The 26,229-nt window shown below is 42.0% G+C and overlaps 1 protein-coding gene across 12 annotated transcripts in view; it reads left to right on the forward strand.

Annotated features, from left to right (window-relative positions):
• LOC309689746 (3',5'-cyclic-AMP phosphodiesterase 4C-like) overlaps positions 1-26,229 on the forward strand; it is a 105,523-nt gene that overhangs the window by 57,229 nt on the left and 22,065 nt on the right. For 7 of the 12 annotated variants that reach the window (XM_082506371.1, XM_082506367.1, XM_082506374.1 and 4 more), the window contains one exon: positions 25,058-25,249. In XM_082506371.1, the coding sequence (XP_082362497.1) occupies positions 25,058-25,249 (192 nt within the window). The other 5 variants (XM_082506368.1, XM_082506376.1, XM_082506369.1 and 2 more) reach the window with 5 other exon arrangements.

Raw genomic sequence — 26,229 nt, forward strand, 5'->3', positions numbered from 1 at the left:
TAATTCAGGCCTGGCCATATTTAGGCAGAGCTCAGTGCTATGTAAACAGAGCTTACTGCCGAGGGGAGGGCACACTCCTGCACTCGTGTCCACGTCCGTCAACAGGGCTTTTAGGTGGCTCCGTAGAGAAAAGCCATGAAGCCGTAGCGCAAAAGTGGCTGTGAAGCACTTAGAGCCAACTACGAGCGGCTCCGAATCTGAGCTGCATCATCACAAGACGCGCTTGAGAGCCGTTTACCTAATTCACTTGATAAATGCTGCTGTGCTGAGATGGATGACTTGGACTCCCTGTCAGGGGTTAGAAGGTCGCACCAGAGAGCAGCGTAAGAGGAACATTTTGTTAAACTCCTACACGACAGCATGAGTGAAGCCCTATTGGAAAGCTCAGGGGAGGCTGGCTCCTTCCCACTCAGCAGTCCTCAACCCATCAAGCTGAAGCCGCAGTCACCATCCGGCTCGCCTTATGAATCTCCCAGGATGTCCCCCGGTGACTCTCCTCAGAACTCCCCCCGTCACTCGCCGTTGCTGTTCCGCAAGCTCCTCATGAACCGTAACATTGCCCTGCAACGCCGCTTCACCTTGGCGTACACACCCAGGTAGAGTCAATGACATGGATCTAATTACTGTCGTTAGCTTATGTGGAAAGCTGTGTGTAAGGGGTGGCTCAGGAGGTAGAGTAGGTTGTCTACTAATCGATCGCCGCTTCAATCTGATACTGAAGCCCGGGTTGCTCCTGATGTGTTCATCGAAGTGTGGCTGTTAGGTAGAAAGCACTAAGACATAGTGGGGTGAATGGGTGAAGGAGTTCTTTATAGGTACAACTTTCAGCTGTACGTTGATAAGATAATCAGAAGGTTAGGATTCAGAGGTCATCTTCTCTGAACTCTGCTGAACTCTAATAAACTATAGGCCCAGTGTTTGTTCAGCAGCTCTGAGGTAACATTGCAGAGGCTGCTTTTTCACGTCATCACGGTATGTGTCATGGGTTGGCAGTAGCAAAAAAGCCTCATTGTCTGATAAGAAGGTAACTGTGGGAAATCACAGTTTTGTTGACGTCGGGACCGGTGTCATCTCAAAGGACCTTATTGTTAAGGCAATGAAAGAGAGGGTTTTGTTTTGTGCCCAAGGTGTTCAGCAATCCTGGCGGAGCCAGAGATGAGAAAGGTTTCCTATACCACCAGGGTTTCTGTGTAGCAGAGACAAAGCTAAAGTCTGGAGGGATTCGGGGTGGCTCACCACAGTAAACACAAAGATGACGCTTAATGCTGCATCGTCACTTTGTCAGTCCTTGTGACTGAAAACAGGCAACCTGTGTCCTGCTTTTTGTTTTTACGTCAGAAAAGATGGAGCTGAGTAAATCTTGTTCAGGCTATGACAGAGCCTAAATGTTCAAAGTTTGATGGATGAAGCTGTTTAAATAACAGAGTGATCTATGAAGGCATTTGCTGATTTTTTTTTTTCCAAAGAGAACCTCACTATGGTAGTTTAAGAAAAAAATAGCAGCAGTGCCGGGTAGTGACGTATTTAGATTTTCCACGGACGTAATCGTGACCAGTAGGTCAATTGAGGAAACTCTGAGAAAGCTGTGAAAATTACCCTGGAGTCTAAAGCCCTCATTTTTCTCTGATGTATGTAAACACTCCAGGAAAAAACTATTTTCGGGTCACGGAGATGCAAGTTTACAAGCGTAGAAGTGTTTTTTAGCATTAAAATCAGTTATATGTAGTAAATAACTGATGTTTTTATCTCTTTTGTAGAGCAGTCACAGTGTTGGAAAATGAGCAGAGTTTTAACAGGGGAAGATCATTTTTATACGACTTTCTTAACAAGGTTGTCTCTGCTGTCACCACCCTCATGTGGCTGCAGGCTGTTTGCAGCAATATTGGTGGTTTCTTCTTGTGGTTTTCATTTTCACCCTTGTTATTGTCAATTTTGCACACAAACGGCATCAGAGCTGCCTGTACATGACCACAGATTCCATACACACCTTTCTTAATTAATTCAATGGTGATAAATGCTGTCTTATGCTTGAGTTTAAAACATAGCATCAAAAAAAGCTGCAATTCACACACAAATATTTAAATTTGTAAAACATGCCATTGTTAAAGATAAATTTGCCAAAGATAATATGTTGCGTAATGATCCCACGTTAGCGTTAAGATGCCAGATTATATAAAGCAACTAACCTTTGAGTTGTCATGGTACTAAAAATTATAATCGTGCTCTCAATAAATACACATTTTACCAATCAGTTTAATTATAGAGGCTGCAAACTGATGTCATACTGAAGAGAAAGCCCCCACACGCAGTCACGAACCATTTAGTCGAAAGTTAAACTGTCTTTATCAGATAAACATGAAACCTGGGTGCTTTTGCCCCCCCCCCCCCCCCCCCCCCCCCCGCGGCAGCCCTTCCCGCTCTCCAAACCCCCTGACTGTTTGCCTCCCTGGCAGCCTGCCTGTGACTATGTAGAGGAAGCGGCCTGTAAACACCTACGTCATCAGTCGTGACATTTTACTGATGTCATTTGATGCCTGCCCGTGTAATGTTTAAACATCCTATTGTTTTATACTGTGAGCCTCCCCGCCACCCCACCCTGTCAGGTGTGCGAGTCTCAGTGCCAGCATAAATAAAATATGAACCACACCGAGCAGAAACTAAAACCCAAACAAGACTGCAAAAGAAGGATGAGGACAAAAGTGCAGCTTTAAGCCATTTAAAATTCAGAGTATTTCAATCAATTCCTTCTAGTTAAAATGCTTTGGAGGAAGTGGTGAGTTTAATTATTTGTCTAACCTTTTCCTTATCATTTTTTTTTTTTGGCAGATTAAAGGAAGGGTAGTTACAAGAAATAAGGATAACAAGAGTCACAGCAGGGTGGTTGTAATGACAAAAATAAGCCCACAGGCAATCAGGAAGACGACCTTTATTGCTTATTTAAATGTTTAACAGCATTGAAAAATAGCATTAAGGACAGATATTCATTAGTATTATAAAGCCCATGCACTGTCAGGTACCTTTCAGTAGGATTTAAATGAGCCAGACCATTTTTACTGTTTCTTTGTCTTCATTACATCCTGTTTGGTTTATTTGATCTGTTTTAACTTATGAGCCTCTTTACATACATGGGCTAACAACAAGATAAATGATCTATCAGCACAATGCCCTATTTTAGTTTGCAGTTCATGTAGTGCTTAGGGAAGTGGTTGTGGTGTGTTTGGTTGTTGCCGTGCAACAAGTGTCCGTCAGTCTGAAAGTGAATTGGCATGTCAGTATCTGCATGGGTTTTGCCCTGACAGCTCTCAAAGGCCAGTCCCCTCTGCTGTTAGCAGTGTGGAAATAAAGCCAGGAACGTGTGACTTATGCATCCATATATCTTATATATTTACACTGGCGTGCAATTTATATCACTTATCACTGCCATTGATAAGTTAGTCAGAAAACACACAACTGATGCTCAAAATTTTAGCCTGTTTCACAATGACTGCCAATGATGAAAAGGATCCTGCAGTCTGCATGCAAGATGTGCAACAAATTCCCCTGATCAATAACTTGAATTTTTTTATGTGACTCCATCAGTCTCCCAGATCATTGTGGAGGAACTGTGGTCTGCTCTTTTTTATACCTTTGCCTCAGGTATCTTTAAGGTCCTGCCACAGCATTTCAGTCAGCTTGCGTTCTGGACTTTGACCGGGCCATCGCATTACCTTCTTTTCTTTTTCAGCCATTCTGTTGTAAATTTGATGCTTTGCTTGGGATCATTGTCCATTACATGATGCAGGTTCGCCCAGCTTTAGCTGACAGATGGCCTCGTATTTGACTCTAGAAGACTTTTACTATACAGGAGAGTTCATCGTCAAGTCAATGACTGCAACATGTTCAGGTCCTGTGGCTACAAAAGCAGCCTAAATTGTCACCCCTCCACCACCATGCTTGACAGCTTTCTCCAAAGACTGCTCCAGAAGTCTTGTGGTTTGTTCAGAGGCAATTGTGAAAACCGAAACTGTGCTGCCTTGTTCTTTCTCCTGGCAACCTTTCCAAATAAGCCATACTTCATTTAGTCCACTTTTTTTCTAATGGTGCTAATATGCTACCTGAGACCTATAGAGTCTGAGATTGTACTAATCTTCTGTCTGATTGCATTGTGCAGTCTGACCTTGGGGTGAATTTAATGGGACATCCACTCCTGCAAAAACATTTGCATTTATGACGTCTTGACCCAGCGGTTTCCACAGCACTGCAAAGACTGGATTTCTCTATTTTTTTCATTCCATAAATCAAACAACTGATTGATTGAGCAAAAGCAATAACCTGCAGACTAATCTGTTAGGTGCGGCCCTTCTTTGATTGTCTTTGAATCTGAAACTTGCCGGTGATAAAAACTGCACAAGTTGAAACTCAGGGCTTTCTCCCTATGGTTAGTTTATCCACGTTTTTTTGCCGTAAATCCTAACATGTGTTTTGTCAGGCCCACCCAGCCCCCGTTGCCACCCTGCCCAGCACCAACTCTAACAATAACCTCTATAATTATGTAGCTGCAGGGCAACAAAAGGAGGGTATTGGGTCAGGCAGCATGTTGATCTCACGTGTCAACGAAGGCTGCGTCAAGCTAGCTCTGCCAGACACAAAAACACCCGCCAGCCACACAGTCGAGTCAGATCTCCCTTTAACAAGTTGGGACACACCGAAATGTTGTGCAGCCCTGTAACTCTCTAAATGTGGGAGCATTTTCTCTCTTTGAGGTTTTTCTTTGGAAAGCTGCAAGTGTGGCTCGAAACGCGACCAGTTTGTAACTTGAACATCTTGACATTGGATATCCTGTACTAGACAGATTGGAGCTCGTGGTGGTCTGTCCTCAGCTCCCACAGCGACCTCGGGGGATTCCTCCAGTGTTTGCACTGCCAAAGGAAGAGGTCAAACCTTCACTGACGCTACCCTGCAGTGTCACTGCTCTCAGAAGTGGCTCAACCCTTCCCCTTTCCTGCGAACAGTGAGTGAGTGCCTGACAGAGAAGTAGAGAAACACTACTTTCAAAATTTTCAGACTTCTCTACAGGTCGCCTGTTTTCTCTCTGTTTTGGAGTTGTACTACTGAAAACCCCTTCAGGAATGCTGTCAGTGTCATGTCTGGGATTAGTTTGGGTATTTACAACAACAAATCAATGAGAATGGACAGACAACTGTGGAAAATCCTTCAATTCAGTTGAGTCTACAGTTACAACAGCTGCATGTGTGCTTCTTGCTTGTGGAGACTAATTGAATATCACACTCCTGTCTGCCTTGTTGGGGCTTGCCTGAAACCTCGGCGCAGAAACTCTGCAGCATTCCACGATTTCTCTTCCCGCATCCCGAGGAACAGAAGATTGGGCAGATCTGCTCTCTATCTGATCCTTTCCATTTTCTTTTTGCCTCTCACCTGGAATCTTCATGTTTTTTGGTTTATCGGCGCGCAAAACTTCATGGAGCCGATCCAGATACCCCCGGAGGTTTACGGGAGAAAAATAACTAAACTGTGAAGAACTGTTGTAAGAGGCTCAGATCAGATGTGCAGTTTATTTTCATTACAGCCCAAAGTGTCTCATATGAGTCAGGCGCTCGAGGGACAATGAACAAAGACCTCCGATTGACAAGGAAAGGAGGGCTGACTGGTTTTGGACACGGTCGGAGACACTCGTGCTTGGGGTATGTTCCTAAACTCTGCATCCTGCATCTCCTTGGCACTCGTATTCATGAGAGGGAGTGTTCAGATAGGCTGCTCAGCGAGATTGGCTCAGAGATCTGCACTTGTAGTGTCACTGCGACAGTAAGAAACATGGAAAATAGACTGTAGATAATAATTTTTTAAACAAACACACATCCCAGAGAAGGCTGTTGCAGATAAAGTAGGCACTCTGGCATGAGATCTCACTTTTTTTTTTTAAAAAAAACAGCAGCAGAGAGCTGGCGTGTAGCAGCTGATAAATATTCAAATGATTATACAATTTTGGTAATTGGAACTTAGATTTCATAGTACCAACTTCTTTGACAATGCCAATGCATTGTTTTTAAAGTTGTGATTTGGTGTTTTTTAAAATGCAATTATTTTGTATTTGCTTGCATTAAAACCAGCAGCTTTCAAGAGGAAGCAAGTTACATTTGTGGTAAGTTCCAGCCAACAGACTTCCTGTTTCTGCTGCAAGTCACGCACATTTTATTGCACGATGAAGTTGCTCAAATAGTCGACTGATTGTGTGCCCTCCGCTTCATGAATAACAAACTTTTCTCACTGATGTTTCCGAGCAGGAGGCAGATGTTTTGGACAGATGTGACGTTAGTTATTCCTGACGTCACAATGAGGAGCTGACTCTAATGATAATCCCTCACTGGCTTCTGTGCGTCTGCACGTCTCTTAAGTTATAAGCAAGTTTTCTGCACAAGTTCTCACTGCACACACGCCTTCTGTAGATCTTATTGTGCTGTGTTTGTGTGTATTCAAACTCGACTGCTCATGCCTGTTTTTGCCCTCCCTGCTGGTAAACTGAGGTGAAATCTGAGGGCCAAAGGTTTCTTCTTTTCTGCCAGTTCAGCAGTTCACTCAGTTATGCACGCCACATCTCAGCAAAACCACACCTTTACCTCCGTGACCATGATCTGCGAACTAGGAGTATTAATCCAGTTAAATCCTCCTAAACGTCTTTATATTTAATATTACTCTTAGAATTACTTTTAGTGGATTTGTTGGGGCTCCTTATTTTTGAATTACGACTGTTGTCACATAACTCAGTTTTCTTAATTACAAAATAAGAGAAAATCTTTTTTTGGGAAATAGTTTCAGCTTCAAAGCTCTAAGTTGTGTGAAATGCTTTAATTTTTGTGTTTTAAGATGAGGGATATTGGAATATTTAGTACTTTGTGATTTGGCAGGTTGACAGAGAATATCAGTAACCAGTTACCCATTAGACCCAGTTTGTAACAAGTAAACTAATATTAGGACTGACTTTTGACCTAGTGCCGCCACAGTTGAGTCTAAGCAGGGCAGGGGAGATGTGGGGTGGGGGGTTGATACCACAATAACACACCAGACCCCCAAAATAAACCCCCCGAGCCTAAATTTGTTCCCCCAGCCCCACCAGAGGCTGGCAGCAAATAACACGTGAATGTGACACGTGTTTGTCGTTCCTTGCGTGCACACAGCCATAGCCGCCAGTCACAAAATCCATACTGATTGTTCCACCAAAGAGTGTGTGAGGTCATCTTGGGCTACAGGGTGTGCGTTAAATCAGTTCTTGAAGTAGAGATGTGATATTTTTTTATTGCTGGGTTATTACTGATGATAGGCTCTTGAGTTTTGTTTTGTTTTTTAATAATTCACTTTTCACATCACGTACTGTTGATGTTTACCTCGCTATCCATCAGTACAAGGAGACTGTGATGCTGACTCTTTAAAATTATTGCAATTTCTACTCTCATTTGTGCTAACGAGTGCAGAGATCTGTTGCATTGTTTATATATGTGTGTGTGTGTGCATGTGTTTGTGTGTCTGGCTTTCCTCCATTTAGTTTACTGGCAAACAGCAACCTCTGCTGGGCTGTCAGCTCAGCTTAGTCACAACTGTGGCTTTACAAAACTCCTGTTTGCACAATGTCCACATTTCATATTCATTCATCATCTTATTAACTTGCGTTGGACAAGTAAACATAAATGTTAAAAAACTAATGATAAGAGTTGGTATAGATAAGACTGTTGTGTGTGTTATAGGAGATACAGGACCTGAGTCCATCAAGAGGAGTGTGTGAACTCCTGAATAACCAAAGATGGTAGTAATAGGTCTAAAAGTATGTTAAGAATTCATTATAAATGATGTGGTATGAATGCATTTGGAAAATACTGAATTAGAAAATAGTATTTTAAAGTTTGTGCGTGCACTTCACTGTGTCACCACAGATTTCTGCACAAGGTGGCGCAAGAATATCTGTGCTGCTGTCTTACTGTTCGCGTCTTTAACTGTAGAATAGACTCTCCCTGCTTTCCGATGCAGAGCGCACTAAAAGATCCTTAAAGGAGGAGTTAAACAAAACTTCATTGTACTGAAAAGTTCCTCAAACACTTTCTCACACTTTCAGACACACACGCTCATGACACTCTGCCCTCACAGCTCATTCTCATTAGCAGAGGTAATGTCATAGGAGCCTGCAGCCAGCTGGGCCGTGGAAGTCATTTGGCCAGTTGGATTTGGTTACACAGCGGCCTCACAAACACCTCATTCTCAGCAAATCTCCACGCTGGCATCTGTTTAGAGGTCCAACACAGGAACATTTCACAAGGACAGATGCCAGCATTGGAGGGGAGAAACAACAGGAGTTTTCATTTAGTTTAACTACAAATATTTAAATATGATACCAGAAATCACAGCATGCGGAACAAAATAAGTTTATTCTGTCTTTCCAGATATTACAAATGGCCTTTAAGACAGCGCTGGAAAAATGCAGGAGTAGGGAGGAATGAATTGTACCTCTGTGCTTTAGTTTTTCACCTTTTTGAAAATATTCTGCATTCTAGTAATGCCACTTTAGCTCTGTGAGGCCTTCCTTTTCAATTTAATCAACTCAACAAAACTATAAACTGGGAATCTGCATTCCGAGATAAACTGGAATGTGGGAAAATGAACAAGAAGCAATTGTGAAAATAAGACTTCCCAGAAAACACCAGGCACTCGCTGACGTTGTGTCCCTGACCGAAAATGGTCTGATGCCAAAAAGTGTAACCAGACGCCCAGAGGAGCTGCTGCTGTTCCAGGTAGACCGTCCTTTACAAACCAGGAAATATTTATCATATTATTGTTGCGGACTAAGCAGATGGATTAGTCTTTATTTTGCCAAACCCAACATCTGAACATCTGAATTTGTGTGTGTGTGTGTGTGTGTGTGTGTGTGTGTGTGTGTGTGTGTGTGTGTGTGTGTGGCGATCAGGCATAACATCATGACCATTGACAAGTGAACTGAAAAACACTGATTATCTCTTCAGCGTGGCACCTGTTATTGGGTGGGACATTTTAGGGAGCAGTGAGCAGTGAGTTGATCTGTTAGTAACAGGAAACATTGGCAGATGTAAGGCTAAACTGTCACGGTTAGACGACTGGATCAGAGCATCTCCAAAAACTGCAGCTCTTGTGGGGTGTTCCAAATCTGGAGTGGTCAGTATCTGTCAAAAATGGTCCAAGGAAGGAACAGCGATGAACCAGCAACAGGATCGTTGGAGGCCAAAGCCCAGTGTTTCATCTGGGGAGCGAAGGCTGGCCTTTGTGGCCCAATCCAACAGACGAGCTACTTTAGTTCAAATTGCAGAAAAATTAAATGCTGGTTCTGATAGAACGGTGTCAACAAGCACATTTCCTGTATCTCAATCCAGTCGAGCGTCTGTGAGATGTGCTGGACAAACAAGTCCGATCCATGGCCTCGCCTTGCAACGTACCGGATTTAAAGGATCTGCTGCTAATTTCTTGGTGCCAGATACCACGCCTGTAAGGCTCCGTGCTTTGATGGCTCAGTGCTGTTTTGGCAGCAAAATATTTGGCAGGTGGTCATATTGTTAAGCCTGATTGATGCATGGTTCTTGGGCTTCTTGGAAAACCTTATGCCAGATGGCTGGAAGGGAATTCAGTCTTAATGTGTTTTATGGGTTTGCAGGAGGTTTGCTTGTAGGGATGTTTTATGTCTTTATTGACAGTGACAGTTTAGAGTGCCCTACTCTGTCTGCATTTACAGGAGCAAACCAAATGTGCTCTTGATTGTTTGATTCCAATAAAACTGTTGCCAGTGATTCTGTTTGCAATTATAATTTCCACAATGAGTGACGGCTGACCAGTTTGATTTATTTATTTTTATTATGCTTTATTCACATGAATGGAGTCCCTGACTTAGGTGCAGGGAAAGTTTGCATCTGGCTATAACTGTGAGACAAATAAAGAGTGAAACTGTCAATTCCCCTTGCAGGAAAGTCACCAGAAGATGTGTAGGGTTCCCCATGGTCTTTTTTATGAATGAGGGTAATGCAACAGATTAGTTTAACACTATTTTTATAAGTGTGTTGACGTCATTATTAGGCTGCTCTGGTTTAGAGGGACCAGCGTCTGACCCAGTTCTTTTGGGAGACTAGAAGGAGGTCAGTTATGATTACAGTCACACAGGATACAGCATAACGGTATAATAAGCTGGTAAAAAGTGTGGTTCTTATGTGTCCACAGACATGTTCCTGATCACCTTGAATTATTATGTTTTTCATAGATTTGAGCAGCCCATCCAGCAGCAATGTCCCAGAGAGAGAGAGGTGGTGTTTGGAGGGTTTCTTAGACCCGTTACTTACACTGGAGTAGCACAGAAACTGCGAGCTTACCTGCCATGAATAATGAGCTTTCTTTTTGTTTTAATCTTCACTGATTAAAAAAAATTGTTGCTGAAGTTAAAGATGATTGCTATGCTATTAAAGTGTGGCTTTGTGGGAACACCAGCCATTGAGAAATAGCTCCGCACAGAAAGACTTCGTCACAACTAGCCACTTAAAAGTTCAGAGATTAGGGTGAAACATCTGCGTCCCCCCTTTGTGACTACGTCACAACATCTGGCTGCATCGTTAGCCAACCATTTTTTTTAAAAAACGGGTTGACATTTAAATCCCCCTCTGCTCCACCTCCTCTCCCGTGTGCCTGCCAACACGTCTGACCCAGGCTCCGGCCCACTGTCTCAAAAGACAAATATTTGCCTGCAGTGTCGACAGCAGCGGGCCAGCCAGTTGGTGAGATCACCGAGTCCAGCAAGTCCACCGCTCTGTGTCGTGAGACTGACTGGTGCTGGTGTGCTAGAGCTGCTGCAGGCTGAAGTATTTCACAAAAAGGGGGAATATCTAATTAAACCTGCTAACACACTGCTGTTTGAATGTTGCTCCTCAGATGCACTAAGCGACTTTGCTCGCTTTTCTTTTGAAAATACTTTAAAAGTACTTGATACTTTCCCACACAAGTCTGGCCATCATGTCGTCAGAGTGTCAATGGTTCCTGTTGCACATAGATGTAGTTTTCTAAATTTGTCTCACATGATCACTTGGACTCGAGGAACTGACTAGATCCTCCTTAAAGGTCAAAGGTTATTGTGACCTCACAATGGCAATAATTGGAAAATTCATACAGTAAATAGGGTGAATTTTTTCATATTCATATGTAATGAATGAAGTGATGACATTTTTGAGGTGTGAGGCAGGAATGCTTCATGACTCATGTGTGTTTGTTGATTCTGCAAATAAGTAAGATGGGAGACACACCTCTTCTTTTACGCACACATACACTGCTTATAAAATACACATACGTACATGTCTTTGTGCCAGCATTCATTTACATAATACTTTCCCTCCCTACTTAACAATCAAACTAAGCTCGCAATCCTGCCCTAAACCAAAACTGAATTCTTTAAAGGGATCTTAAAAGGCGAAGGCTGCCTCACAGTTCTCATTGAAACTCAAACTGGTCCTCGCTGAGATATATGGCAGAAGTATATCCACATGCACACAATGAAGCTACTCCAACTGAAAGCAAATACACCCATATCAGTCCCCTCTCTAACCCACACATACTGTACATGCACATGTACATAGTTCATGTCTTTTTTAAAGCCTCAGTAGTCCATGTGCCTGGAAGGAGGAGACAGAGTGAGACAGAGGGAGGGAGAAAGGAGCGTGTCTCCAGAGGGAGGGAGAGTTCAGCTCTGAACTCCTCAACGTGGATTAGAAAGAAGCCTCCTCACGCTCTGCTCTTGTTTAGCTTTTCCGTGTTCCACCGCATGAAACAGCAGCATGACGCTGAGGAAATGACTCTTTAAAACCCACACTGCTTTGATCCCTTTTCCTTTCTTCGCCCTCTCCAAACGCCGGACTGGAGTCATGTTGCCAAAACACACCGAGGAGGGCTTTCCTCCATCTGCCCGCGTGTCAGTGGAAACCCGGTGTGCCGTGAAGGGAGAGAAGAGAGCGCGTGGGAGCCGAGGAGCAGAGGAGCGCCCGGAGGAGGAGGAAAAGGATAATTAGTGGAGAACAAAAGCAGCTGAGAGACAAACTGTAGACATGAGTTTACCAACTAACTGTGTGTATCTGACGCCCTCGGTCCAGGATCGCTACTTCAAAATGCGGAACGGGAATATCTGCGGGTCGCCGTGCGCCGTCAACCGTCCCATCGACATCGTTCAAAAGCGCAGGCGGTAGGCCAGATGTGGTTTCAATCCAGATGTTGTTGTTGCACAACCCTGAGCACACTGGTGTCTGAACTTTTTTGTTTTTCTTAAGAAAGCTTTTCAGTTCTTTCACACAAAGTAAAGTTCTTTTATATTAACTTAAAATAACTAAAGTTATGGGTTTAACTGTAACTTGGCCCCCGCAACATAATGAAGAACTAGAGCATTTTTTAACCTAAAATAGCATTAATGCATCATATTATTTTATGTGTATTTATGTCTATTTAGGTTAGAGAAATTAGAATGAAATTCAAAGCGGTGTATCCTCCAGTATGTGGCATTTACATCGTGTTTTCTTTTAGTGTTCATATCATCAAGCTGCACTCTCAGTACGTGTGTTAGTTTCCCTTTAAAGCAACATACAATGAATACTTTGATATTGTTATTTAACAAGCACAGTATCTTTACATCCAAACAAGCCCCTGATGTTCACACTGTGCAAAAATGTTCTTCATCTCCTGGATCCAAATCATTTTATTCCAGGACATTAACGGAATAGAGAGTGACATGTGCATATGAGTGGAAAATATGCAATCACACAGTGGCTTTTAGCTCACAATGACAAAGTCATCAGAGTTTGTCTGTGCGGTTTGCAATTCTAATGGTGAGTCAGATGGACTGATGAGATCTTTGGAATTTATGAATCAGTTTCTTGTAAATCTGTGTGTGTGCGTCTTATATAGTCGTCATTTATACATGAATTTCAGCTTAACCCGCTGCTTGACCACTTCAGCTCGTTTCCTCTGATACTTTAAATACTGACTGTTTAGAGTATGACCATTGTCCATATTTGTAGTGATTTTACAAAACAGAGAAGTTTTTTTTAAGATGATTGAAGAAGGAACAGCTGACGCCTGAATGTGCAGAATCTGGATGGATGGATGTAGAAGTTGTAGATACAGAAATATGTAACGACATCTCTATATGACATAAAAAACAACTCTGTATAGTTGACACATCCTCATGTGTTACAACACGTATGAGTATACCTGAAAGTGTCCGCTGCTTTAAGAGCACAGAAGGAAATATGACTAATTCTGCAGCTGACCTTCCAGAAAAGTAATGACGACATAAGCCGTGTTTGACAGGGAGGGGGATCAAAGTGATTTTATAATGTCAACCCACCAATAAAAACAAAAAACCTTCAAAGGCAGATACCTAATGAATGCTGAGCTGGACGTATTTATAGGCCTGATGGATGAACCGCATAAAGGAGAGCTCAACGTGGAGTGTAATCTGCCAAATCTGTTTAACAGGGAAACCTACTACTTTTAGTAGTACTTTTACAGAGAGTCTTCAGAGAGTGCAAATATTTAGCTTTTGCCTTTAGGGTTATGATTAAGGGGGAGTTTGCTGAGAGTGGAAAAGCGTCAGTGACGATGTATCACTCACCTCCCTTCTAATTATGTCCTGATTTTTTTTTTTTCCCCCACTGACACTGACGCTGCGCGACGACTCATAGCACCGCGTTACGTCTTGTCTTTTCTTGTTCTGACCTATACTGTACACATACTATTAGTACTGTATATAGTACTTGACTGTAAGTATTGTGGGAAATACTTGGACCCGGAACAACATTTTAGTTATTGATTAATATTTAATAAAATATTTGTCTGATTAATTGTTTAGTTTAAAAATTTTGTTTCTATAGACTAATGATGCGATAATTTTTCAGTTAAAAAATAGTCCACATGCAAGCGACTTTTTTATTATTATTATTTGTCGCCTCTTTTCAGTTTCTCCAGTGTAAAGATTTGCTGTTTTTGGCAGCCTGAATATCTTTTTGTTCTGGGCTTGAATATTTTCTCAGTGTCTGCTTCTGTTCTTCAACCATAGCATGTTCGCAAGGTTGTCTTTAAGAACTGAGCAGGCATAGTACAATTTTTTAAGTGTATCTTGTGGCAGTGGAAATTTTATTTATATAGCACATTTCATTACATGCAAACTAAATGAGGACCAGTAAAAACACATTTACAGTTCCTAAAAGGAAACAAAATATAATGAACAAAAGAAAAAGCTCCTATTTACTGTAGGACTGCGTAGATAAAAATAGATTTATTTAATGCTTTTGATGCACAATTTAATTGATCAGCTGGGAGCTTGTTCCAAAGAACAGCACCACAGTGACTAAAAGCACCTTCAGCTCACTTAGATCTGATTCTGGGAACAGTTCAAAGATCTGCAGCTGATGAACTGAGGGGGATGACCGGACTGTGAACAGTAAGCAAACAGGAGGTGTACTGAGGGGCCAAACCACTGAGAGCCTTAGGAACTGATAAAAGTATTTTAGTGGTAATTCTGCATTGTGACTTTAATACTAGAGTTCAATACCAAGCCCCCGTTTGTCACTGACAATTTAAATTCCAATAAAGTTTTTTTGTTTGTTTGTTTTTTAATGAAGGAGACTGTAAGGCCTGTGGTGGCAAAAAGTAAAATAGACATCATGACTTCTTTCTTACTTTTAGGTTGCAGCCTTGTCAAAGTAAGCATTTTGACCAATATGGTCATTTTCAGTCATTTATTTAAATTAAATTAAAAAAAAAAAGCTACATCTTACATTATGTTGTAGCTGTAATCAGAATATAATTAAAATAAAAAATAAAAATCTTGGAAATCTTGCTAGATGTTATATTGTCCTGATTTAATCATAAATGTATATTTTAACCCTTTAAAGCCAAGAATATCATATTTGGTACATGTCCTCTTGTGAGTTTTTGAGACTTGTACCTCATCAGCATTTTTACCCTTAAAAAATGATATGAATTGCATGACACATTTTTAATGACTAAATTGTGAAATTATGGCTAATGTTGCAAATGTTTGCACAAATTAAAACTGCACATTAAGCAGATTAAGATTTATATATATATTTATATATATATATATAGATATAGATATATATAGATATAGATATATATAGATATAGATATATATATATAGATTTTTTACATGTAAACAGATGGAATTGTTTTTTTAGTTTTTCAGTGAATTTCAGTGCGATCTCTGTTGAAGGTGAGAGCAGACAGGTTTCAGTGGATGGGCTCGGAAGTGTTTGGTGTTTGCATGAAGATGACAGTGAAATGGTCTTTGCTGCTTGTAAAGCGACATACTTTATAGTGCTGCCTCACAAAGTCAGATCCATACTACAATGCCGACTGTTGCATTGCCCTGCAGACGGGTTCCCTTGTTGTTGTAAAATGCCAGACCACAGTGTTACCTGTAATGTTTCTAAATATGAGCATCTACTATCAGATTCACGTGTAGATGTTCCAGAAAATCAAATGCCAAACCACTGACCTCACAGGCAGTCATTTGTAAGTAGTAAAACTGAGCTGATATCTTTTTATTGTGTCCTAGCTGCAGGTGGTAAGAGTTGAAAAACGCAAGACGTCTCCAAAAGTACTCTTATTAGATTCACACGTAAAACATATTTATCGACTTAAACATGATGACCAGTTAGCTCATTTAAAAGAAACATTTTATCAACATCCGTCGTGTGATTTATTTATTTTTTTATTCACAAAGAAAAATAATAATAATCAAAATCAGACGTGGAATCAAACAGCAGCATCGTCTCAGAAAAGGTGTCGTGTGACTTTTCGTGCTTTCTGCCTGTCCCCTCCCAGTAGTTCAGCAATGAGAGCTGACCTTTGGTGGCGTTGCAGCAGCTTGGCCGGTGCCATGGGCCCCAGGCCATGTCAACACACGGAAAAGCGATGCACAGCTCGCTCCCCGTATGGTCACAGGTCACCGTGAGCTGCCAGTATGTATTCCCACATAATGTAAATAGAGAGTAATGTTAGCTGTTGCAGTTGTGGAGTTGTGCTCACAGTGAGAATGAGTCAGCAGTGAGTATCAGCTGACAGTATCAGTGCTCTCATTATGCCCCTGCAGCTGCTTAGGCTTTACTCACCTGCACCAGCTCCATCTGTATAACTCATGCTTGTCACAGGCATATCTCAGCCCGTGTTTGCCATATCACACTGATATGTATATCTGCTCTGTTGGCTCTATTTTTGCAGGGTTTCTTTAAACTGTATGGGTTTGGTGGGTTTTACAAATCTCAACAATAGTAACTACTCTTCCAAAAAGCGTAAAATGGCATATATTGTTCTGGTTAAGTATTTCCCCGAGGACCTGGATGTGCTACAAAGCAGAGAGGGTATTTCAGCCAGCTTTCCACTTAGACGGAGGTGGCAAGAAAATTGAATAATTTATTTTATTTTATTTTTAAAGTTACTTACTTTTCAAAGAGTTTTTACCTGAGCTTTCAGGCCTTTTTGAAGCTCTCTAGTTTATTGTAATTATGTAACTAAGTTAGATATTGTACTGGAACTTTGGTCTTGTGATAATAGTTGGTTGGCAAACATGGCCTATCTATATGTAAGGCTTTCAGTGGACCCTATAAATGTTTATCGGCACTGACATTTGACCCCCTCCCAGTTGGTGCTTTAGTCTTCTGATCTTGTGTCTGAATTCACTCAATCTGTCATCCAGATGTAGCTTTTCGTATGTGACACAACGATGATGCCATACATCTTTACAAGTTCTCCTCTCCAGTTGGTTCTTGTCTTACATAGAGGTTTATTTAGCACCTTCAAGACAAATATAACAGGCTCCATCATTAATCTCCCGTTTTGTGACAAAGGATGTGCCCTGATGTGAGGACAGGAAATATTGATGGCTGCTCCCTGGACATGATCCCAAATCATTTCCAGTTCACAGATGATGGCTCAGCTCGCTGAACCGCGGGACGCCTCGACTCAGAGTCCCCAGAGTCGCTCCTCTACGTTCCTACAACAAACACGTGTCGACAGAAATCCCACCGCGTCTGCAAGCTTGGGCCAGCTGGTTTCTCTTTAGCGTGTTTCATAGCATCCTTTGTGTTTGGTGGAAAACAAAGCTGCAGTGAGAGGAGCGTTGGGCTGGGAATAATTGCAGGCCTGCATGCTGGTCGATCGGCATTGCAGCGACAGCTATGAAACCACAACTGACGTCAGCAGTCAAGTGTGACTGTGTGTGTGTGTGTGTGTGTGTGTGTGTGTGTGTGTGTGTGTGTGTGTGTGTGTGTGTGTGTGTGTGTACTCATGTTGAATATCACTACTAGAATAGTGGACTGAGTGTTATCCTGACATCTGTGTGATTCCAGGAATGATGATCAACTCAGAGCCAGGCAAACACTCAACAAAGCGGCGCTGTCCAATTGTTTTCTCGCAGTAGACAATAGTTTGGTTGACCGGACTTTTAACGAATGAGGAATTAAGGTGTCCACATGCAGCCTGCTTCTGCTCAGTTTGTCACAGGTGAACTCCATCACCTACATAGACTTGAGGGCTCCGCCTACACAGCGGGAGGCCAGGTAGGGAAAGCCCGGAGATCGCACTTCAGTTGGCTTGACAGGTAAAATTAAATAATAATCGAGCTATATGAAAAAAGATGACGCAACCTTTTTTGGGAAGTGGAGTTGCAAGACAACTGGAACAATAAGGTAAAGAAAGAAATACTAACATAGAGGAAAAGTGACTCAGAGTCTGCTTGTCTCTTGTTTTTTGCTTTGTGGAAGTTTAACAAAGACGTTGAATATGTAGGGGAACGGATATCATCTAGGACTGTATTTGTGCCAAAGATATGCATGCAAAATATAAGTAAAATATGGGAATATAAGACCTTCTGTCTAACAACACCAGTGCCTGAACTTAGGGTCCCTGTTAAGCCTAAGAAATAAACTAATCCATGTGTTTGAATGCACTGGGATCATTTAATGAAAAACTACAACAGGCCTGGATTGTGAGTCTGTAGCCCTCAGTGGTGGCAACAGACATGGCGTTAACATGAACAGGTAATGTTGTGACTGGCACCTCATACACTTGGAAAGGTCAGTATCTTGCCTGTTCCAATTGAGTATATTGCATGAGTGCATGTCTCATCAATAAATACATAGTAAGTAGATTTTGCTCTCTTTTTATTTGTCCTTTTAATGCATTACTACAGTATGTAGTATTCATAGCTGTTAAATTTACTAAGTGTGATTCTCCACCCTCACGGGAAACAAAGGGTTAGAAAAAACACTCTCTCTGTGCTGTCTCCATCTTGTTGTGTCCTGCTGATCAGAGATGTGATTGGCTGCTCCCGGGCTGCCCTTGGCTAATTAGAGGAGGAAGTTGCATGCTCCTGCCTCACCACTGGACTCAATCACTGTATACTGAAAGGCGCCAATTACTGGCGTATGAACTTGATTAAAGGGGCACCCAGCACGGCTTGTTGCTGGGCAAAGACGGATGCGTGTCTGTTCGTGCCCCAAACCAGCCTGTCCGGTTGCGCACCAGTGTGATTTAAGGCTGTTCGATTTTCAGGTCGATGCTGGAGCCAAATCTGGATCTCTACCGCTGGGGCTGTAATCACACACTGCCTTTGTGTGTGTGTGTGTGTGTGTGTGTGTGTGTGTGTGTGTGTGTGTGTGTGTGTGTGTGTGTGTGTGTGTGCTCTGGGTCATTCTGGCCTAGTGTGTTACCCACCTAACCAGTTTCTAATGATGTTAATGCTGATCAGCCACTGTATGGATTTCAGCCTGGCTGGATGGACAGAGATAATCACTGCACATAGACCTCCATGATCAATACCCGTCCGGAGGAGCGAATCAACCTTTGAGGCACCCTGAACTCCAAAATTTTAACCTCTTCAGCGCCACACCAGTAAAAAGTCTGTAAAAAAAAAAAAGCCAAATTTCTTACTGTTACGTTAGACGGCACACACTTTTACAAAATTATCTTTTATTAAAATGAGGTTCAAGCGTTCAGAGTTTCAGCTTTTCAAATGTGGATGAAAGGGTGTGATCCTAGGACAAAAAATGCTATTAGTTCTTATTCTGATGGTCTGATTGGAGTGTTTTATGTCAGTATGTGTGCATTAGGTTTATGTTATAAGATGATTCATGTGTGTGAGATGTGTTGCAGTAGTGGTTAATAGCTGCACCATTGTACTGGCTGCAAACAGATTTCACAAAACACTGTGTCACACTTTTTTCTTTTTTTTAAATTTATGCACACAGCCCCAGACACCAATTTTTCTCTCGCTTTCTTCCTTCCTTTGTTTCTCGTGACAGCAATTAAAACAGAGCTCTGCTGTTTTCAGAGACAAGAGTCCTTCCTCTGCCTGTAGGTCAGAGGTGACAGAAAAATAATAAATACAGCAGCTGGTTTGACTCTCAGCAACCTTCTCCTCCCCTTGGCTATATTTAGAGAGACACGAGCTGCTCTGAGATCAGATGTTGATGTTGGACGCAGAGTGCGTGCTCTGTTTGGACAGCGATCCGCAGTGGCTGGCTGGTCAGGTGAATGGAAAGAGCAACTGGCTCTTAAGGAAGGTGCGGCTCCAGTGCAGTTTTATAAAAGAGAGGAGCTGATAGATTTGTTAGGGTTGTTAGGGTTTCCACTGATGGTACAATATGCTTGCCGTAAAGTGTAAAGTGATATTTTACTGTACAGCGTGTGACCAGTATAAGTAGAGAAGAAATTCCACTCATTAAAATCACCTTTTCTGCTCTCTGGAAACTGTGAGCGGGCAGTGCTGTAACTGATTGCAGTTTGGGGTTTCAGTTTAGCTCCAGGATGCTTAATTGGAACGCCACATTTATTTATTCAGTGCATTTACTGTTAGAAACAACAGAAATTTGGGAGTTTGGAAAGCTTAATTTGATTTATACACCATTATTGATTTTAATACATTCTGTTTATGTCCTGTATGTAAGTTGTAAACACTGTGCATGCTGAGGCAAATCATATAGAGATCTAAGAGTGAAAAGTGTCCATTCAGCGACCACTCTAAACCTGCTGCTAGCTCCACACACTGATTAACTCTTTTGGACTGTTCCCCTGTAGGAGATGAGCCTGAAGCTGTTGTTTCTATTTCATTTGTTATTGTCAGAATAAATGGAGATCACTTCCAAGATCACCTTGTGCGATCCTGTGACTCTCACAGGATTGCTACGCCCTCGCAAGATAATGGAGGGCTAAGAAAAGCACCGGTGATATCACGAACAACTGGAAGATATCTAGCGTGTTTTGCTTGTTGCCCATGTGTGGGTAATGTATTTTTCTTTCAGGAAAAAAAAGCACATTTTTATCAGCACAGAAAATGATGTTCTGCTCCCTAATGTAGCGCAGCATGTTTATCATTAACTCACTAGAATTCACAGTTTGTGCGGGAGAAGAGTTTGAACACAGGGCCTCCTTTCTTTTTGCAATGCTCAAATCTGGGTTTGCACAAATACTTTCGCTGCTTGTTCTTCCCGTGCCCTGCCTTGCTGTCGTGATGACGTTCGCACACGCACAGAGCGTGCAAACTGCACAGAGTGACAGTGAGAGGAAAGATCTGTTTGGCAGGCTGCTGGACGAAGGGAAGCAGGCTGTTTTTCTGCTGTGTTCAGATCAAATATACAATAGGCTTGAGGTGTAAAGCAAACAAACCCTCTTTACTCCCTGGACTGTCACACAGACACGCTTCTCTGTCTTTCCTTTCTTAGTGACATAATGCAACGAGAAGACACACTGTACTCTAATGCTAACCTGAGCCTTGGAGAAAACTCACTATTTGCTAAGACTGAGCCTCAGTGGTATAAATTATTCCCTGGTCTGTTTTCCTCCTCTCCCCCTCACCTCTTGTCTCCTTCCTGGTGTGATGTTTGAGGCCCCTTGGCCAATTCCCACGCTACAAGGGAAGAAAACAGGAGGGAGGGTGTGTGTGCAAGTATGTGTTTTTACCTCCAACCCCCGGCTCTGTGTCATTCAGCCATCGAATAACATCTGGACTCTGGTCACTCTCACACACACAACAGAATGTTTTCTGAAATCCCTCAGCCTGGTTTCCCATGAGCACATCACAAGCAACAACAACAACAAACGAACAATAACTGGAATCAGTTCTGCATCTCATTTCATGGCATACGGACAGGTTTTAAACTTTTTGCTCAAGGTCCACTTATACAGAGTATATCTGTACTTAGACTCAAAAGTTGCTCCAAGATTAAGGACACAAATGCACTAAATTATTTTTTAAACAATTTAAAACCAAAATATTTAATTTAGAATTACAAAACTCAGCAAATCCTCACAATTGGGAAACATGAATCTGAAAATGCCTGACATAGCTTCACTTTTCTAGCAAAAGAATAACTGATCATAAAACCAGAAAAGCAGTTCTTTTTAATTTAGTTTACAGACAAAATATTTTTTCCCCCTTCTTTGATATAGTGATAAGGGGAAAAACTAAACATCCTGGGAACAAAAGCAGAGCTTAGGATGTGGGTGTCAAGGGATGTGTTTGTGTGTGAGAAAAGTTCAGTCAAAAACACAGTTAAGGACAGAAAAGGGACCCATAATGTACGTCAGAGAAAGGAAGAACAATGCTCGAGTCAGGGGACAGACCAAGGTCAGCGTGTTATGTACGCTGTAACTGAACAAGACGCCAGTGTGCCTGGCTGAATGTCTGCCTGTCATTCTGTTTAAAGGGTGGATGCCCATTCACTTGTTAACAGTAGCTGTGGTGCAGTGAAAAAAGGGACGCTTTCTACATTTTCTGCATTTTTACAAATACGTCATTTATGTAATATTAACAAATTCTACTATTCACCTTAAAAAACATAAAAAGCACTTCCAGGACTGAGCTGTTTAACTTAACTCTAACATCCATCCGTCCGCTTCCTCGGGAGTGCTGGTGACTATCACAACTGTCATAGGGTAAAGGTCACAAGTCTAACACAGCTCAGTGTAACAGCACATGTAAGTGCATTTAAGGTGTATCATGGTCAAATCTGGTGAATACCACTCTGCTTTACTGGTGATGGAAGGAAGTATAACCACACTGTATTAAAACTGTGTTACAGAAGACACAGAAACTGCCAGATTACTGGGAGTCGGGTCCATCTATCCATTTTCTTTCCTGCTTTTCCAATTCAGAGAAGCAAGAGATAGCTGGAGCCTGTTCCAGCTGTCATAGGGAGAGCAGTTCTGAACAGGTCGCCAGTCTCTTGCGTGGAGAGTGTTTTACAAAATTCAGATAGATCCAGATGCATTGTACCTGGATCAGGATGCAAGAGATGAGATATGAGTTGAGTATTAGGATTCTTTTATTTTAAACCATAACTTGTCTGCTGTGCATACCACAAAAACAATGGCCATTGCAGTACTTCTTGTTCCTCAGTAGGGGGAGTTGTCTCACTATCAGAAGCCTTCTGAAGTGAGCTGCTGCTGCTGAAAAACTTTGTATAGATTTTTTTGTATTTTGTTTTTATTTTATGCCACATCAAAATTCTCTTTCACACTTGATTTGTCATATTTTAGGTCTTGCTGTGCAGTTATCTTCATATAAATTCATCAAGTCCACTTTAAGGAGTGTTTGTTAAAAAACATCTGTATCTAGCCTTTGTCATTTACCCCTAAACATTATGGAAAATTTGATGTGAACACAAATAAACTTGTCATTTTCTTGTACATTTCAACAGAAATATTGTATTGCATGAAATTCTAAATGTGGGATCCTCTGGTCTGGTTTAGAAAAGACTCTTGCTCATAATGAAATTTAGCAACAGTTTAAACGTATGCTACGAATTGCCGTGTCACCTGCACGATGTCCTTGAGAAATGTGCTTGAATGCCATCGTACTTGCTCACGCCGATATCTAAAAAGAAAACACAGACTGTACGATTGGAATGAAAAGAGCTGTATGGCTACTAGGATTCACCTAGTAGAATTTAAAATATCATCCTTCATAAATATATTCATGCGGACGGGTGAAATCATCTGCACCCTGCATTGGGATGGGGGGTGGGGGGGGTGGGGGTGCATCTACGTAAGCACCATCACAAGTCTCCCAGTTTCCCTATTTCCTGTCAGCCAGGTCTATTTTTAGCTTCTGACGTCACCGGTCTCCTCTGATGGAGCCTCGTCACGGCCGATTACACCGAGCCGGGGGTGGAGGAGGTGTGTAGAGTGGGGCTGAACGAGGTGTAGTGGTGGGGTGGCATCATTGAGGTAAGCCCTGCTGCTGCATATCACCCCCACCAACCCACCCTCCGGGAAATTGCACCAATCAGATGCAAGGTGCTGAGCACATCACTGTGCTGGATACAGCCCTCCTCATCACCACCCCCACCTCCCCCAACCCCTCCTGATCTCGCTGTATCTCACTGTTTCTATGAACTGGGCCCATTTCATTCAGCATCGATTGCTTAATGGCCATCTTTCATTTATCACGCAATATTATTGCTGGAGCGCTGGAGGCAGGCTGCACTAAAAATAGACACAGGAGCAAGCTTCCATTGCTCGACTGGTGCTCTGTTTTCAGCTGTTATGAAAGGGGGAGTTTGCATGAATGAGAATGTATCTAATTGATAAAGACGGTCTGTTAATCGTACCCATGCAGCGGCCGCATAATGGAGCTCCGAGGTCTCAGTCAGGTGAATTCCTTAGAAGGAAAGAGGTTTAGCCGAGAGGACGCTGGCTCACGGTGAGCTTCAAATAGTGCAGAGATCAGCAGAAAAAGATGAATTTCCGAGCTGATAAGCTTTGACTCCCCCAGACAACACTCAAAGTCGAGTTCTCCTCCACTTCCTCTCTGCCCACAATGGTTGCAGCGCCGTGCTGGCTCTTGCTTGGACAGCGTGTTACAAAAAAGTGTGGTTTGGTTCAAAGGCATTAGGAGGGAAAGGGAATTTACTGTCATAGTGAAACCTGCAATTGAGAAGAATTCAATCTGATCATTTGCAGCTGTGCTGCTGTTTGCTGACAGAGGCTTTTCTGGAATTGACATAATCCCACTTTTATCATACCAATAAAAAAATCAAAATTTTGCAAATATGGAAAAAAAAATACTGTGTGGTTATTTTCAGCAACTCTTTGTTGAACACTTGGGGGCATATTTCGATGTCGCTGCTATGACGGGCAAGAGCGCGAGCGGCGGGGTGGGTTATTGGCTGTCGTTGCACCGAGGCAACGTGCCAGTGTTGACGTCAAACAGAGATGGTGAAGGGGAAAGATGTGCATGAGTGTGTGCTAGATTGTGAAAGCAGTAATCACAAGGTCACCTGTTTAAACTCAGAGGAGACACTCTATCTGAATACATTTTTTTCCCATTGTGCTGCCAATAAAAGTGGCATCCTGTGCATTGTATTACTATAATTTTCAGGTAGTCCGCATGAACCCCTTTCTTGTGTCACTTTATAATTGTAGCTCCTTTGTGTCTGCTGTCAGAGATTCCATTATGATGATTTGGGGGCACTTTGGGAAATTGATTTGGATTTGCAGCCCTCTGCACTGTACTTTCAACTTTAGCTGTTCCATAGAGGTGCAATTGTACCCTGTCTCACCACGGTCTTATCCTTTCTGTCTCTACATGCAGATCAGCAGCTGCTGCAGAAACTGTTAGTGCTGTGCATCACAATATTTGTGTTTGTCTGAGATTTATATGTGAAATCTTTGCTGCCTGTCTCATGTTTTCATATATTTCTTGTGCTTTTTTCCTACAGTAGGAACTATGCATTTCTTTGTTATTCTGGCTAGGTTTTATGCTCAATATTATATTATAGTAAGTAGCCAACAATTATAGCAGTTAATAGCAGCTAATACTAATAGAGGTATTAACCTGACCTCTGAGTCACTGCATGCAATTTTAATCACGCCAAAAATGTAAATAAAATAAATGAAAGCAACAGAATTATTTCATTAAAAATCAGGCTGTGATGCTAGCTTGTGGGTAGGAACAACAGAATACTTATTAATTTTTTCTCTCTTCTCTTTCTTTTCTCTGTAGTTTTGACGTGGAGAATGGCCTGTCGGTGGGTCGCAGTCCACTGGACTCTCAGACTAGCCCGGGTTCTGGTCTGGTACTTCAGGCCAACTTTCCCCACAGTCAGCGCCGCGAGTCCTTCCTCTATCGCTCTGACTCAGACTTCGACCTTTCGCCCAAAACTATGTCCCGCAACTCGTCCACTGCCAGCGACCTGTAAGTATTCTCGGACGCTTTCTGTATTGTTTCAGCAACAATAAGCCGAGAGATTTTTGTTTTCTGTTCTTTTGTTGGTGGGGTTGCAGAGCTGGATTTGGAGGAATATATATAGTGTGCTTAAGAGCACAAAAACTTATCTCATCATTCCAGAGAAATCAAAATGTTTCAGAAAGAGGCTGAAGATATGAAGGCGGCGAATACCTACAGATCATCTAATCTCTGAGAAACTGCAGAGTAAAACAAACTATTTTCTGAATGAAAATGAAAACTTTAAAGTTAGTTTTAAATATGATTCCAGCAATATGTTTTAAAACTGTTAGTTAGCCATGTTATCCACTTTGTTAGGTACACCAGTTATCTAGTCAGCCAATCACATGGAAGCATGCAGACATGGTCAAGACAAGCTATTGAAGTTCAAACTGAGCATCACAGGAAGAATGGTGACTTATGTGACTCTTGACATCATGTGAGGCTGGTCTGAGTGTTTGAAAACTGCTGATCTGCTGCGATTTTCCTGCACAAACATCTCTAAGGTTTACAGAGAACGATCTGAAAACAGCAAAATACAGGGAGCTGCTATTCTCGTTGATGCCATGTCTGGGGGAGAGCGTCCCAGTTTGCAGAAGAGCATCTCTGAACGCACATCAAACAGATGCTCTACAAGAGCAAAAGAGCACAGTGGACCCTACAAACAGCGAAAGTTTGGACAAGCTTAACAAAATAGAAATTTGGGGGAGAAAAAAAAGGTTTGAAAGGGAGAATTGTGTCTCTGGAACAGGAGATCCACATCATGGATCTACAGCTTACAAATATAGAGCTTCTGATGTGACGCTATCATGTCAAAAATGGATCAAAGTCTCGGAGGAATGATTCAAGCACACTGTGGAATCAAGGCATGAAGAATTAAAGAGACCTGAAGGCAAACAAGGGTCCAACCCTGTACCATGAAGGTGTACCTAATAAAGTGGCTAGTTGTG

Source organism: Aulonocara stuartgranti (genome assembly GCF_965226115.1).
Source record: "Aulonocara stuartgranti genome assembly, chromosome: 15".
Classification (NCBI taxonomy): domain Eukaryota; kingdom Metazoa; phylum Chordata; class Actinopteri; order Cichliformes; family Cichlidae; genus Aulonocara; species Aulonocara stuartgranti.